At 40.1% G+C, this 17,757-nt stretch overlaps 1 protein-coding gene across 2 annotated transcripts in view; it reads left to right on the top strand.

Annotated features, from left to right (window-relative positions):
* Nucleotides 1–7,757, top strand: part of LOC134746297 (protein real-time) — a 100,393-nt gene extending 92,636 nt beyond the window's left edge. Inside the window, exons 12-17 of one of the 2 annotated variants that reach the window (XM_063680670.1) lie at nucleotides 1,704–1,754; nucleotides 2,951–3,076; nucleotides 3,212–3,341; nucleotides 4,092–4,228; nucleotides 5,418–5,539; nucleotides 7,139–7,757. In XM_063680670.1, the coding sequence (XP_063536740.1) occupies nucleotides 1,704–1,754; nucleotides 2,951–3,076; nucleotides 3,212–3,341; nucleotides 4,092–4,228; nucleotides 5,418–5,539; nucleotides 7,139–7,226 (654 nt within the window). In that variant the 3' untranslated portion in view covers nucleotides 7,227–7,757. The remainder of the gene's footprint in view (nucleotides 1–1,703; nucleotides 1,755–2,950; nucleotides 3,077–3,211; nucleotides 3,342–4,091; nucleotides 4,229–5,417; nucleotides 5,540–7,138) is intronic. The other variant, XM_063680671.1, reaches the window with a different exon arrangement.
* The last annotated feature ends 10,000 nt before the right edge of the window (nucleotides 7,758–17,757 follow it).

Genomic DNA, 17,757 nt, shown 5'->3' with positions numbered 1-17,757 from the left:
TTACAATTTTGCTTGCAGGCGGCGAGTATAGATATAGTTTTATACCTAAGTCTGACTTTTGTGAAGGAGTGAATTTTCTGTTACTATTAGTTATTCTGTGGTATTTTGAAGGGAAGTTTAAAAAAAGTTCAATGGCAAGATAAGATAAAGATAAATATATTTATTTATCAAGTAGGCATCTTACAATGCGCTTATGAACGTCAAATAAAGCTACGCCGGGTCTAACCCGACACCTCACCCGAGAAGATTTAAATCCCTCCTAAATTCTAAAGTGCAAAAAACCTATAGTTTCATATTAAACTAAGCAGCCAAACTTTTAAAACTCCCTTCAACTTGTTACCCTATCCAGTTTTGCTCAAAGCAGCAGTTATTTTCTCAGTTATGAAAAGTTTCCCGCAAAGGAAATATGATAGTGAGCCGAGTCTATTGTGTTATTAGTAAAGTTTGAGCGCAAGCGTGGTTCGCGGCCTGCGGGTCGGTATAACCTTCAAGAAAAGAGCGTACTCCCATCTTAAAGGCCGGCAACGCACTTACAACCCCTTTGGCGGCGGTAATCGCTTACCATCAGGTGATCCGTCTGCTCGTTTGCCTCCTATTTCATAAAAAAAAAGATTGTTTTAACGTTGCATGAGATTGACAATTTATCTGAACTACCTATGCACGTGTAAATTACCCACGAACTATAAACATGCAGTAAGAGGGACAAATATAATAAAGAAACAGATGCATTTTTTTTCTTTTTTTATCAAAAACATAGTAGTAAAACTTTGAGACACAAATTACAAATGAGAACTATAAAATTCCCGTGAGACACGAACATAAAGCCTGACCAGTAATATATGATCATTGTCAAGAGGGCGCTGTTATTCTCGTGTGACAGTTCAGTATAGTATGAAAAAATTAGTTCTAGTGAAATTCCGCAACATGGCGCGTGATCATATATTCCTGGTCAGGCTTTAATAATAGTACATTATTGTCGAGGCTCGGAAGTATCTACTTGCTGGCTGAGGATTCGTTTTAAACGGACGACCTTGGGAGTCCGTTTAATTGAATCCGAAGCCAGCAAGTAGCCTTCCAGCCGAGACATATATAGTGCTTTTCTCAAAAATGGCGCAATAAATACAAATATAATAGAAATATTTTACAGAAGCAACGTTCTTATGTATATCTACTTTTACAGAAAAAAGTAATAAGATTTGCTTTGCCGCCGTTTTTTTATATTAAAAATAGAAGTGTATTTTTCTGCTGAAAATACGCCAACCTATTTGAGACACCTACATAGTCGCGGTACCAACATTATAATAATAAGTACTGATCATCTGTTTGGCTGTTTAATGGACCTATGCCTACATTTGATATGGCCACTTCAACTTTTAAAAAGTTTGGAACTCGACAAATAATGGAATTTGTATGCAACATTGCAGTCCCGAAATCGAGACTGCAATGTTTTGACTGACCATAAACAACGCACTTCGCGACTTACTTTTTAACCGGCAACGTCGACTTTGCCGTCCATTTTCGAGAAAAATTATTTTTAAATGTGAAGAACTCCCGTAGATATTTAAGTTGACATATTGCTCGATATGTTTCATACCGTTTCGAAAATCTCTGCTCAATGGTGAGTGCAGCGGAGATGTAGGTACACCCATATTGTCGCGTATAAATATACTTTGTTAATAAATCTTGTGTTATTCGCCTCGCAGTCGGACATAGTAGACGCCTCGATGAACGTGCCACATCAATACTACGACTACGTGAGAACTACCTGTACTGTATACTCGTCACACTTTGTGCTCGATCCCTTGTATTGTCGCTAAGTTTAGTACAGTTCACTACACATTGTGCATCGACTATAATTCAAATTGTATGTCTGTCATGTCACCATAAGGCGCAAGAGGTAGCCACTTAAAGTCACTCACTTGTGCGTTACTCTAGAAAGTATCACTTAACATACATGTTCACTATATGTAAATAAGATACATAAGTCAAAATACATTACAATCTTGCAAATTAATTTTAAGCTAGTCAAACATATTGATACGTAAATTTAGGATAGAGTAAAGGATGACTCACGTTAGACCGGGCCGTGACCGGGCCGGAGCTATCGGCGCTTACTTTTCTATGACATGACAGGTGATCATGTGATGCTTTCCATAGAAAACGAAGCGCCGGAAGCTCCGGCCCGGTCACGGCCCGGTCTAACGTGAGTCATCCTTAAGTTCTCATTTAGAGTTTTGAATGATTCACGGTTAGTTTCACTTTTGTATAATACAAAAGGTAATCACCGTCTATATCCCGGTGAATATAAGTCTAGTGAAGTTCTCATTTAAAGTAAAAATACATACCCTGATCCTTGATTTAACATATCCTTTATCTGCATTGGGCTAGCGTTCCATGAGGACTATGTATAAGCCCTTTTAAACATTGAGAGGTCAGTGTCTAACATTGAGACGCATATCACGTTATGATAAAAGCTTTAGAAACGTATATGTATACTGTGCATAGCTAGATGTACAATTCCTCGCCAGTCTGCCTGTGACTACGAGCCTAATGTGATAATGTCACGTTCGAATCATCATCGTCAGGTCAAATAAAAAACGTAAGTGTACGCGATTAAGTCCCGATTCAGTTTTATAAATTATAATCGTTATCAGATCAAACCGCTCACAAATGTTTGACTAATGTCAAATCCTCCTACTGTCATAGTCCATATTTTTGAGCTCCTTGACGAGTCCAATATACCTACTTAAAGTACAGCTTTTAAGACTACGCAATATTCATACTTGTAAAAAACTTGAAGCTAAATAACGTATTTGTATTCTGCCCTGACAAGTACAATTAGTCATAAGCATTGGAAAACTTGTTCACGTCCAATGTCTAACTGGTTTTCCAACGGTGCTGTCATATTTTACCTGCACACATATCTAAATCCTCATCCCCACATTTCCAGAGTTTCGTCCACGAAGGAGGCCTGGTACCGAAGAGTTTGTACGTGAGCGGAGCATTCACCGAACGCGACGGGGACCCGCTGTGTGAGGACAGCATTTACCGCTCTGTTAGCCTTGGGAAGGGTCAGGTGGGTATTGTGATGTATATGTGGAGGTCTTTAAATATTTTAATTAGTGAACACATACAGATATACATACTAATGCGTGACACGACCAGAATTTGTGTTCAAAAATGGCAGTCAATGTAACTCGGTCTGTTGCAGGTGCACGAGGTGATCGTGAACAACAAAGACCCACAGAGCGTGCTGACCTGGGACTTCGACGTTCTCCGACACGATATAGCGTTCACCGTATATCGTTCGCCACACGACCTAGAGCTCGATGATCTAACAGGTATTATTAAAAGTTAAGAATACAGGTTTATTAATAAAATCCGTCTTCTTTACGGATTTACATGCCCATACCTGTAACAGCATAGACAAATATCGATCGTGATGTTTAAGATAGTAATAATTAAGATTTAGTTTATCGGCACGAACGATTGTTAACATTATTGTAATAAGTAGGTTAGAATTTTACAGAATAATGCTTAAATATAATGTTTCATTGGTTAGAATTTTTTTACAACTAAAAATATATGTTATAATTTGGTGCCGTGACCAGGATTGTTTAATGTATTGCCTAAATCATTATTGTAGTTATTGACATTAAGTTCTGTTCTTTAAAAATGGTACATATGTTAAAATTACTATAGTTACCTGTGCCACGAAGTCGCCAGCGTACTACGAGCGTAGCGAGTGGTTCGAAAAATGGAATGTTAAGCGTTGCGAGGGTTTCAATTCAAAGCACGAGGGATAAACAAATTTTGTCCCCGAGTGAAACAATACACCCCAAACCCAACCCCAATAAAATATTGACTGTAAAATATCAAACAAAATCAAACTAAATTATATTATATATATGTATTATTCAAAATCATCATCTTAAAGTCATTCGACCACCTAACATAAGGAAATAACTCAAAATTTGCATCTGATTACTTTGCCCCATATGTGGATAAAATGCAACTTTCTCATCAGTTTTTGAACGATCAAGAGAGCCTTTACCAGCTGGTGTGGTGAAAAATATACAACCTTTTTGCAGTGGTCTGCGCCGGCGCTGGCGCCGGTACGGGGGGCGAGGAGGGCCGCTCGGCGCTCGCGCGGCAGGACTGGCGCGAGGGCGACCACTACCACAAGGTGGAGCCCACGCTCGTCGCGCACGACGGGGAGAGCATACAGGTGAGGCGCGGCAGGACTGGCGCGAGGGCGACCACTACCACAAGGTGGAGCCCACGCTCGTCGCGCACGACGGGGAGAGCATACAGGTGAGGCGCGGCAGGACTGGCGCGAGGGCGACCACTACCACAAGGTGGAGCCCACGCTCGTCGCGCACGACGGGGAGAGCATACAGGTGAGGCGCGGCAGGACTGGCGCGAGGGCGACCACTACCACAAGGTGGAGCCCACGCTCGTCGCGCACGACGGGGAGAGCATACAGGTGAGGCGCGGCAGGACTGGCGCGAGGGCGACCACTACCACAAGGTGGAGCCCACGCTCGTCGCGCACGACGGGGAGAGCATACAGGTGAGGCGCGGCAGGACTGGCGCGAGGGCGACCACTACCACAAGGTGGAGCCCACGCTCGTCGCGCACGACGGGGAGAGCATACAGGTGAGGCGCGGCAGGACTGGCGCGAGGGCGACCACTACCACAAGGTGGAGCCCACGCTCGTCGCGCACGACGGGGAGAGCATACAGGTGAGGCGCGGCAGGACTGGCGCGAGGGCGACCACTACCACAAGGTGGAGCCCACGCTCGTCGCGCACGACGGGGAGAGCATACAGGTGAGGCGCGGCAGGACTGGCGCGAGGGCGACCACTACCACAAGGTGGAGCCCACGCTCGTCGCGCACGACGGGGAGAGCATACAGGTGAGGCGCGGCAGGACTGGCGCGAGGGCGACCACTACCACAAGGTGGAGCCCACGCTCGTCGCGCACGACGGGGAGAGCATACAGGTGAGGCGCGGCAGGACTGGCGCGAGGGCGACCACTACCACAAGGTGGAGTCCACGTTTTCTGAGAATCTCTGAGACTAGATATAGAAGTTTATAACTATGAATCCTAAGAAAGATGCCCCGTAACCACAGGGGTTAGATTATGGTGAACCGAGCCCCGTAACGGGTTAGCTATAGTAGCATTTGTGCTTCACCGAGCCTTCACGGATCGTCCGGCCTCTGTTGTTTTCACATGCCGTTTATCTTCAGTTTTACATAAACATTTTTTTTATATATGTGTCGTTTTCCAGCAAAGGTCGTTGTGTGTATAAAGATACAAGCAAATCTCGTCCTTATGGTCAGCGACAAAGTGGAACCTTGACCTTTGACTAGCCTTTGACGCATATAATATGTTTAGTATGTGTTGTATGTGTCAGGGGTCGCACGTGATGCTGGAGCGCGGCAGCTACGTGCTGCAGTGGCGCTGCGAGCTGCTGGACCACGCGCCGCAAGCGCAGCTCATGTACTTCCACGAGACGCTCGCTTCGCACCACTACAAGTCAGTTCATTTCTCTTACATTTGTGCTATTTTCTATGAAAAGGGACCTTATTTTCGATGGCGCTTACGCCATTATTAACGGTGCTGCGATATAAATACAATGCCACGCGACGCTGTGCGGCGTAAGCGCCATCGACAATAAGGTCCCTTTTCATAGAAAATGCCCCGTTTTATTTTCAAAGTACTTATTTTAAACAAGTAATGATCCCGGCTACATATTTCACTGTTGTATTTAAAAAAACTATGGCTGTGACTTTTCTAATAGTAAAAGTAAAAAAAACCGGCCAAGTGCGAGTCGGACTCGCGCACGAAGGGTTCATCAAAAAATCACGTTTGTTGTATGGGAGCCTGGGAACTTAAATATTTATTTTATTCTGTTTTTAGTATTTGTTGTTATAGCGGCAACAGAAATACATCACCTGTGAAAATTTCAACTATCACAGTTCATGAAATACAGCCCGGTGACAGACGGACAGACGGACGGACAGACAGACGGACAAAGGAGTCTTAGTAATAGGGTACCCGTTTTACCCTAAAAATGGAACAAGATTAATCTTCCAAATAGAATATTTGTACAAATAAGATCTAATTTGGGTAAATATGCGCCCAGATTTACTGAATGCGGTGTTTGCATATTTTTCGCAAACCTTTTGCATATAAAACGCATGTGTCGGACAACTTTAGAGCTTTCTACTTAGTGGGAACAAAGGAAATAAAACGATTAATGACTAAAGAATTATGTTTTAATTGTATTTGTAATAAACTGATAACAGATGGACAGCAGAAATTTTGTAATATGGTTCCGTTTTATATAAACTTTGAGATTTGATTTCAATTTTAGTGGAACATATTTATTAACACAAACACTTAAAAAATAAAAAAACATAAATAAAAAAATTGGCCTAAGTCGAATTCGCTCGGTAGGGTACCTAGAAGGCTGGCCGCATTGCCCCGCTGGATAGCAATGCTAATCCGCTGGGCAAAATATTGGCCAGCCCTCTGGTCACCAGAAACCTCTATTTTAGTGACAATTGTTACTCTAGTATCTAGTAGTATTACCAAACTATACTTTCGGTATTAGCGAAACGTACATACATTTAATATAGCATAAAAGTCAATCATTGGGCATGTCATTAATTACTTATTTATTTTAATAACAAAACTTCCGTGAGACACAGACATATTAAATATATTGATAACGGGTCACTCACGTGTTTTAAGTCGAAAACGCTCGACATGTTTCACTCCGTACCGAGGAGCGTCATCAGGAGCTTACGTCGACGGTGACGGACCGGCGCAGACTGCGGGCCGCAGCTCTCCGCGCCCGATGACTCGGCGCGGGCACCGGTGGCGGCAGGGGGGGCGAGAAACTACCCTCGTTTACAGTAACAGAGTTTAGAGTAACAAATTTAGGTAATGACAGAAACAGTGAGCCAATTACAAGTTTCCCAGTGGAAACTTACCAGTGTACATCATTACGGTTTACGATCCTCACGTACAGACGGTACGGTAAGGTACGATCTTCTGTCTCTATTATGTACGTCTCTGTTAATTTGAAGTTAACATTGTCATATTATATGTGAGCTACTTGTTCCCCAGGGGCTCGATGTCCAGCCTGCAGTCCGGCGCGTCCGGGTTCTCGTGCCTCAGCACCAAGTCCGCCGCCAGCTCCTGCCCCTCCCGGTGATGCGACGTCCCCCCCGCCCCCGCCCCCGCGTCCCGAGGACAGGAGGCCTAGCCACGCCAGGGGGCATTCACCTAACGTGAGCCAAGTACAAACACGATATTAAACTTGTTAGGTAGTTATATCTGCTTGGACTCCCGTGGTAATGCGACAAAGTGACACACACACAGTGACACACGGGGGAGTTTGTAACCTCTCCATTTAGAGCGAAAGAACTATGCCTCAAATGGTGCCTATTATTTAATGGTTGTCTCATATAAACGTGATTTTTATAGTATAAGTTTCTACTAGGAATCACCAGCCGGGCGACAGTATCTCGCCCGCGAGATAGGCTGGTCCCTCTTTAATTAATACAGTTAGAAAAAGGCGGGTAATCTATCTCGCGAGCGAGATACTGTCGCGTCCCTCCTAAGGTGACGCGACGCTGCGCCCGAGCTCCCGCTTGACAGTGACACGCGCGGGGGTACTTACCTCTCCGTTCAGAGCAAACAAATATGCCATTTTCAACTAAAAGGGTACTTATTGTCGCTTGTCAGTAAGGCGCTATTTCCATATAGCTTTAATTAGAAATCAACCTGAAAGGAATAATCTAATGTCTGTCTCGTACCATCGCCCACACTGTTATATAACAGTTCGTAAACCTTTTTAAAGGCATAAGGTCCACTGATGGACAGGTAAGAGTGTTGCTGTTTGTACAAACACGAATTTTTTGAAGATTTTAATTTAAGAAATTTTCTATTCCTGCGGTAAAAGGAGTAGAAAATCCCTAAAGAAAATGTATTTATTAATACGCAGGTAAATTGCGTGAGATAAAAAACACTTTGTACATATGTAGTGCATACTTATTTTCACGGAAACGTTCGAACGTGTCGAACGTCGTGTCGTGTCGTGTCGTGTCGTGTCGTGTCGCGTGTGTTGCTATTTCACTCAGTCTCGGTACAAAAAGTACTGACGTTGACTGACGTAGCGTGACAAATACGAACGTTTCCAAAAAAATACGATAGAAAACAATTGTGACGTTTTCAACCAAAAGGTACCACATTGTCGCTTGTTGATAAGGTTGATTTCTAATTGAAGCTATATGGAAATAGCGCCTTACTGACAAGCGACAATAAGTACCCTTTTGGTTGAAAATGGCACAATTATACACTACATTAAGAGACAAACTTGTGGAATGTTTGAAATGCGTAACATAACAATACTTAACACTTTTATAAGGGGAAGTGTAAGTAAGTCTTATCTCAATAAGTGATAATCAAATCCAGAAACATTCTAGAAAAAGGGTATCAATTTTGTTAACCTATTTTACTAGTTTAAACCTAAGCAATAGTAAACTGAAATAGATGTCATATATTAAAGAAAAAGTGACGAAGCCCTCCAGTGGTGAAGGCTTCCCCAGGTAGCAAAGTGACGTCAGCGACGTTATAATGACGTAATTATGGCGTTATAATGACGTCACTGACGTCATAATGACGTATAAATTCTGTTATGGTCCCCACTCCGGCCTTTGCCACTGGAGGGCTTCGTCACTTTTTCTTTAATATATGACATCTATTTTAGTCTATAATTTATATATAGTAGTGTGACTACTTAAAAAAACAAATCAAAATATTTAATAAAATAATTTGATTTGTTCCCAAAGTTGTGCATAAGCAATTGTGTTAGTGAAATGTAGAATTTCGTGTATTTGGCTATTCCATTACGCACGGCTTTCTAGTAATAAGTAGAACAGTAGTAAAAATATATATTCAATTTTCAACTTTATTCCATTGCAATAAAGTGATAAATGTGTATGTATTTTTGACACGGAATAGATGAAATAGTATCCATGTTGCATACATCCTACACTTTACATTCGATGTATCGTTTCATGATCATATGTGACGTTTTCATTCAAAAGGTACCACATTGTCGCTGGTTGATTTCTAATTGAAGCTATATAGAAATAGCGCCTTACTGACAAGCGACCATAAGTATCCTTTTGGTTGAAAGTGGCACTTATACTTAATTAAAACAGAATTTTAAATGCACTAAAAGCAAGTAACCTTTTAACTTACCATTGGTACCAATGTAAGTTGAGGTCAGCTAAGTGTGAACGAAGGTAAGCCAATGAATATACGTGGCTTTCCATCCCAGGTAGCAAAATGACGTAAAATGACGTCAGCAACGTCATAATGACGGCATTATTACGTCATTACGACGTCGCTGACGTCATTTGACGTCATTTTGCTACCTGGGATAGAAGAAGGTCCTTATGCTTCCTCTGTAATAAGGACCTTTTTATCAGAATTACGATCGGAATTTCAGATGAAAACGTCCTTGCATAAGGACCCTTCTGTGATGGAAAGCCACATATGTGATGATAGTCCGTCTAAGCTAACTTTAAACCGAATTTGACAGAACAAACGTGTAGAGGTGTTGTTAACGTCATATTTTCATACTTTGACGTCCATGACGACATCTATACAATTTGTCATTGCGAGATCTGTGCAGAGTTAGCTTGGTCTGATTTTATAAGTAAATGGTATTTTCTTTAGTGTAAGACACAAACAAATTAAAATTAAATTATATTCTATTGGACTTAAGGAAACCCAAAATTGTCGGGTACCCAGAGTTATTAGCAAATATCGAAATGAATATTCCCGACTTGATATCATACTCTTTGTATGGAATCCGCACAATTGGCCAGCCTATTGTGTGCATTGTACAATAATAGATACATATGATTAGATTACTTGACTATCTAGTATAGGTTGTAGGTAAATACAATTTTAGAATAAGCAATATTAGGTGGTTGAACTAAGGGATTCTGATTAAAATTTACTTAGTCCTTTTAGCTCAATGCCCTAAATAATTATACAGTTTACAAATTGAAAACTACTTCTCCACAAAAATGAAATATGGAATTGAAATTGTATAAAACACAAATCTGTATAACTACTTAAACTTTAAGTATTACTAACACTAACACTATTTAACTGAAGCGATCAACCGTTTAACCGTTTCAGTTAAAAAGTGCATTCTACATTAATAATAGAACTTTTAAATGAAAAATATATATAAAAACATAGAAAATTAGTAAACAAAGAATGACAAAGGCATAATATATATTATCCGCGATTGAGTTTAAACTAAGATTAGTTTTCTTTCGCACCGTAACTTTGTAAATACAACTTGAGTGGGATTCGGATTTTTAAAATTATACCTCCTGCTTTTATATTCATATTTTTTTCAATTTTTTTATGCATTATATTAATTAAATAATATGCATTGATAATATCATATTCAGTATAAAAACTAACCGATGTATTTAAAATATTTAAACGGTTTATTCACTTTATTCAGTTGAATAAACGCTCGACATGTTTCGATCCAATTTTCGAGGATCTTCTTGACGGAGCACCGACTGCACCTTTACTGGTCGAGCGCGTCACATGTATTCAAACATGTCGAGCGTTTATTCGACTTAATACGTGCATAACCCGTTAATATAATTTTAATATGTTAGTCTCATTGGAGTTTATTGCCGCTCCTGAATACGTACTGTATTACTCGTATACGTTTTCTTAAGGCTGCTTGTTAAATGAGGTCACCACAAAGGTTGTTATTACATTATCCAATTAGAATATAATGTCACAAATGCGTGACAAAACTTTCGACCTTTCGATATCTCTTTAGCAAAATTATCCTTATTACAAATACGTAAAGCATACATCCGCATGCAAGTTTTTGTGTGCAATATAATTCTGCCGTAAGCCTTATCAACAGGCTTATATCGTTAAACAAAAGTGCGATTACTTTTTATGCGAAACTTGTAAAACCTGCGCGATAGGAAATGCAGTTTCATTTTATCATATTTGTAAAAATGTTGAAACATGAAGTATCAAAAGTGACATAAATTAGATTAAGATGTTTAGGGAATTCATTGAGAATTTCCTTAACGAGGTAAAATTATACAATACACCGAGTGTGGCCTGTAATATGAGCAAAAATTAAAAATTGTAAGCTGTACTTCTCAAACTGACCAACATTTGTTCATCGACTGTAAAAAAAGTTTATTCTAAGACGCAATGTATTGCTTCTTCTTCTTCTTCTTTTAAAATTATGGCTTCAGCCCAGTGGGACTATTTCGCCAGTATCAAGGTATTGAGAGGTTTACAAACGACAATATTGCGAATTTTGATGTTTAGGGGTGACAAGCAATGTCAATCGCAGTGATAATAGCGTACAAAGATAATATTTATTTTGTATGAAAAATAGGAAGTCTAAAGAAAGTTATATGTATTGTTTAAGAAGTACAATATATGTTTTAATTATTTGCTCGTGTTACAGGAAACACCCGGTATAAATATGAGTTTATGTAATTATCTAATTATTAGCCAGATATTGGAGGTGGAGCTCAATCCAACTTAAATCAATTTTAGATCTTATTAAATCAATAAACTATTTTAAATGATTAGCTTAATTTATAGTTTGTAAGTTTATTTTGCAATATACGAACATAAGTTTCATAGATAAAAAATATTTTTAAAACAATATCAGATTGTAATACAAAAGAAAAAAACAAATAAAGAGTGATATTATCCGTGCCAATTGATAATGGCCGTTGGTAGCTTCTAAATATGAATTTTAAAAACTAATTAAGTAGAGAGAATAAATTAGACGATGCATATATCGCTCAGTTTCATTATTTATAAGAAAAATGGGGTACAAAAAACGTGTAAAGAGTGTACGGATAAAACAGAATGGAGAAAATAATCCCTATTAATTTAAGATATAAATAGGCAGATATTATTTCAAATCAACTTCAACCTTAGTATACATTTTCAGTCTGAACTGACCATGTACCGTATGTCTTAGCAATACGGTTTAGAATTGTTAGGAAACTATAGCCAATGGTACTATTTGTTTCTGTATTGTGTTTTATCCAAAGCATTGTTAGCTTGGAACGTAAATGGTATATTTTCAACCATTGCTGCTTTAACAACTAGTATTAAAAACGGCAACTTTAAGAACAGTGATATATTTTCCAACCTAGCAACGCTTAGTCAGTTTTGCCTACATTATGACGTATAAAAAGTTAAATACCTACTAGTTTTGTTTAGTGAGGAATAACTTAAAAACTCCTATGATCTCTAATCTAATTTGAAAATATTCCTTAAAGGTTTGAAGATTCGACTTTCGGGTAAAAATTGATAGTTTTTTTACTTTACAGGAACGTAAAGTGCAAATTGTAGGCAAAACTGAATGATTACGTGTGGCGTAAGGAGAGTATCTCAATATTTGAGGATGTACATTCAAATATATCGAATTGCCAATATTTTATATATACAATATAAAAATAATAACATTTGTAAATAGCCATGAAGTTTAATAAATATCTAGAAGTAATAAGAGAGTTTAAATTCAACCTGGTAAACACCTAACCTACTTATATTGACTTTGGAAAAGCGAAATCCAAATGATACTACGTAAACGAAATTAATAACTAGCTTAAATCTAAAATAGGCCCTTGAGGCATTGTACCAAGGATGCTGGCGGCATTTCCCCGCTGTATCGCAATGCTGATACGTTGTGCGAGAAAGCCGCCAGCTCTTCGGTCACCAGTTACGTCAACCAGACGCTTCGTGATTAAATATTATTAATTTCGTTTACGTAGTACCACTGTATATATCTTGTATGTAAATAAAAATTTCTGTATATACAATGATACTACATACATACAATATCATTGAAAATTGCGATTTAATGCCTAAAATAGTTCAATTCTCAATGCTGTTGAGTTGTGGGTGTTGAAATCAATTATTTCGCAATTAATCAGTTTAATTGGTGGGCAGTGGATATTAATTGATTTCCATAGCACACTTATTAAAGGGTGACCCTATTTATGATACCTATTACAAAAAGGCTGCTTTGTATCAAGCTAATTCTGACGATAGCAACCTCTTATTGGTCTTTAGCGTTCTGAAATGAAATGTCATACAAATGAAAAATACAAAATTTGCTATTGAAATTTGAATCTATACTGTAGGAAATAGAGTTGATATTGTTTTGTTTGAGAAATGAAATTCAAATTTCAACGAACTGAATTAGTGTTATAAGTAAAGTTAGACCAAGAAAAGTCTGCAGCGATTTTGGTAGCACACGCAGTGCAATTGTTATTTATAGGTCATAATTTTATACAAGTTTGACGTTTAAAATAACGCACTGCGTATGCTATTAAAATCGCTGCAGACTTTTCTTGGTCTAACTCTAGGACCGTTAGGAGGTAAAAAAGGTTTGTAGCGACGTCTACCATACGGATAGGTTTCTAGGGTAAACTGCCCAATAATTGACGCTAACAACTACTAGCGATTGGCGCATATTTTTAAAGGAAATTCTTACACAGATTGACTAAGTCCCACAGTAAGCTCAAGAAGGCTTGTGTTGCGGTTACTCAGACAATGATATACATAATATACAAATACATAGAAAACACCCAAGACTCAGGAACAAATATCTATGCTCATCACACAAATAAATGCCCTTACCGGGATTCGAACCCAGGACCATCGGCTTCACAGGCAGGGTACCCACTAGGCCAGACCAGTCGTCGACCAGTTGACGTCTTAAGCGATCAAAGGGAGCTCCAAGTTTTTCTTTCTGTTATCACTATCATCATCATCATCATCATGTCAGCCGATAGACGTCCACTGCTGGACATAGGCCTCCCCCAAGGCTCGCCACTACGACCGATCCTGTGCCGCTCGCATCCACCGAATTCCCACGACCTTCACCATCCATCCCATCCATCCATCCATCTTCGTCGCTCCATCTCGTTGGAGGCCTACCGGCAGTTCGTCTTCCGGTACGCGGACGCCACTCCAGAACCTTCCGGCCCACCGGCCATCAGTTCCGCGAGCAATGTGCCCCTGCCCCGCCCACTGCCACTTAAGATTCGCAATTCTGCGAGATATGTCGGTGACCCTAGTTCTACCTGTTATCACTAATCCACGCACAATTTCCGAATACCACACTAAAACATCGATAGACTTACACAATCCGTGCAAATAATAAACCAGGGGCCTATAAATCGATAACAGAGCTCATTTCTTCGCAATCTGCGCGGATTCGATTACTCGTGGGGCCCGAGTTATTGCCGCGATATCTTTACGATACTGATAACGAATGCTGACAATTTTACGCTTTGCGTGCGGTGTATAATGAATCGTTATGCAACGAAATTTTAGCCACGTTTTTTAACCAGCGATTACTTCTAGCCTCCCTCTATGCCGGGGTTCTCAAAGGTACGCAAACCCCAGGGGTTCACCAGCGATCGCAAAGGGAAAGGCGACAAGCGAGAAGGGCTGTTTTTAGGGTTCCGTACCCAAAGGGTAAAAACGGGACCCTTACTAAGAGTCATCTGTCCGTCTGTTTGTCTGTCCGTCTGTCTGTCACCAGGTTGTATCTCATCAACCGTGATAGACAGTTGAAATTTTCACAGATGATGTATTTCTGTTGCCGCTATAACAACAAATACTAAAAAGTACGTAACCCTCGGAGGGCGTGTCCGACTTGCACTTGTCCGGTTTTTTCGTCATGTCGTGGTCGTCTGAGCAATGATTAGGGGTAGGTAGGTGGGATAGAAAGTTTAAGAAACCTTGCTCTCTATTAGGGCCGTTTTATGGTTCGATTTTATTATCAACCTGTATGATACTCAGATAGAAGTTTATAAACCAGCTTGCATAAATACCTGTAAGCTTTAATTAAAATCAATGGTTCTCTAACAAATATAACAATTAGAAAGAGTCAAACGCCAACCAAGTCGTACTGTGGAGGTTGAACAAGCATAAAAATGCAGCATTTACCTAACTGGAAACACTAACCAAATAGGCAATGAATTACAGGTGTCCATAGGCTACGGTGATCGCTTAAAACCAGGCGAGCCGTATTATGTTTGTTTAGAGAATCCACAAATTTAAAAGGTTATCAATCCTGTAAATTAAGCATCTATACTCGCAAAATCGTGTTGTTTTAAAACTCTTAAGGGGCCCACTGATTATCAGTCCGCCGGACGATATTAGCCTGTCAGTTAGAACAAAGATTTGACAGTTGACAACTGACAGGCCGATATCGTCCGGTGGACTGGTAATCAGTGGGCCCCTTTAGTTTAGGTATAACTAATGCATAGAGAAACAATATATGTAATATCAAGCTATGCACGGCCATTTGGGGTTTATACTAATAGGTAGAGGTGTAGGGTTTTACATAAACCTTAGAGCCTGAAAACGAGCGCCTTGCTTTTCAAATCAAACCAATGTAAACATTCTAAAAAGCACTTTATCGCAAAGCAATAAAGTTTATTTCCCGTAATTACATTGTTCAGGTGCAAGCCCTACTTACGGTTTACAACCACATTGTTCTGACCGTGTATATTTTCATTGCTTGCTCGTACACATTTAAGTCCAACCAGCGTATTATGACCCAAATCGTTCGTTTCACATCAAAACTAAAGTTGCGGCTCGTGCAAAGGAAACTGAACTTTTTGTAGTTAAGATACAATCCATATTTAAATGACATCTTCAATGGAAGCGAATAGTCGCGGGCGCACGGCACCAGGCGCCTTTGACGCTTAAATATGAGCTGTAACTACTCGGAAGAAGGTTCAGATTCCATTGTCTCAAGTAAGTCGTCCTGGCGTTTTTCTTGCAAGCGGTGTGCGACGCTGTCACTTAAATATGAATTGTAACTACTCCGCAGAATTTTCCTTTGTCTCTAGTAGGACTATGCTTACCTATGGTACAATGAGGCTTGAACTCGCTCCTTGGTGAGCTGTAGTAATGAGTGAGCTGAATATTTAGCATTGCAGCGATAGTGCCTCGCTACAGGCTGTTAAATGTTACATTAATCATATTAATTATTACCGGCTTGAGGTGACCGCATTTGCTGAACAAACACCTCTTTCTAAGAAGTAAACAAGTGTTATAGTGTTATTCGACTTGCCTTTTTAATGGCAACAGGGGATTATAAACCTGCAATGAAATGACGAACGAATGATGAATGAATGACGTTATTTTCTGCACACTTTACTCAATAGTTTTTACTATGGTATGGTGACCGGACGAGACGAAGAAGCCCAATGCTATGGACCAGTGGCGTAACTATGGGGGGGGGGGGGGCAGATGGGGCAAGTGCCCCGGGCGCCATCCAAGGGGGGGGGGGGGGCAAAATGGGCAAAAGGCAGCAGCAGGGAAACTTGTCAGTCGTCAGGGGGCGCAAGTTTGGTGACTGCCCCGGGCGCCAGCTATGGACAGCCTCAATTCGCTCAGCTCTTGATACAACGACAGACAGAAAGAGATGGCGACTGATTGTCAAAGAGAAGCTTTCTTTTGTGCTGTTGAGGGTCGTGGCCACTTCTAAGAACAGCTTCTCTTAGAAGTGGCCACGACCCACGACCCTCAGTGACGAGGAAACCGATGCAAATAGGAGGAGGGAGGGTTGGAGACTTAACTATGACCGCTTGCTATTCAATTCATCTTTAGATAAAGATAAAGATAGTTTATTATTCAAGTAGGCATATTACAATGCGCTTATGAACGTCAAATAAAGATACGCCACCTCTAACCCCACACCTCTGCCCCGAGTAGGTAGATTTAAATCCCCCCTCAATTGGAGATTATCCCAATATCGCTTTAAATTGTACCTAGTCGGCTCATAAGTTCTGTCATATACATAGTATCAAATAAAATCAAAAGTTTAAGTTTATTCCGTATAATTTGTACAGCGTTTGAAAGCTTATAAACTAGAGAATCTAAATGTATAACATTTATTCAAAATGACCGGCATAATTATCTACACAGGCTTGAAGTCTTCGTGGCCAGTCGTCAATGGATTCACGCACCACTTTCATGTCGATATTGGCCACTGCCGTAGCAAGAGATTTTTTCAGCGAGTCTAGATTTGCATGAGGTTTTGAGCACACCTTTTCCTCTAAATACTGCCATATTTTATAGTCTAAAGGATTAAGATCTGGGCTAGAGAAGGGGCCAATCTTCATGCCGTATAAAGTCGATTTTATTGGAGGCGAGCCAGGCTTGTGTAGACTTTGCCTTATGGGCTGGAGCAGAGTCCTGCTGGAAACCCAATGCTGGTTTAGAAACATCGTATGGGATAGTGGTTTCACAATATTAGTCAACACCGTGTCTTGGTACACTTTGGCACTAGTTTTTACTCCTTTCTCACAAAAATGCATACTAGTGACGCCCGCATAAGAAACTCCCAGCCAAACCATCACAGATGAAGGGTGATGACCTCTTTGAATACGGGGAATGCTATTAGACGCTTCTTTACTATTGCGAGCGTACACTCTATCATTTTGTTTATTACAGTTTTCTTCTATGTCAAAAATTTTCTCGTCCGAAAACAGTATACAACGGTGCTTATTTTTAGCGTACTTCTTCAATAAAGCTTTAGATCTTTTAAGCCTTAAAGCTTTAAGCCGACCATTGAGAAGATGGCCAGTTTTTCGTTTATAAGCACGAAGTTTCAGGTCTTG

Source organism: Cydia strobilella, chromosome 12 (assembly GCF_947568885.1).
Source record: "Cydia strobilella chromosome 12, ilCydStro3.1, whole genome shotgun sequence".
NCBI lineage: Eukaryota > Metazoa > Arthropoda > Insecta > Lepidoptera > Tortricidae > Cydia > Cydia strobilella.
Note: the sequence above shows the minus strand (reverse complement) of the source record. Positions and strands in the feature narration are given on the sequence as shown.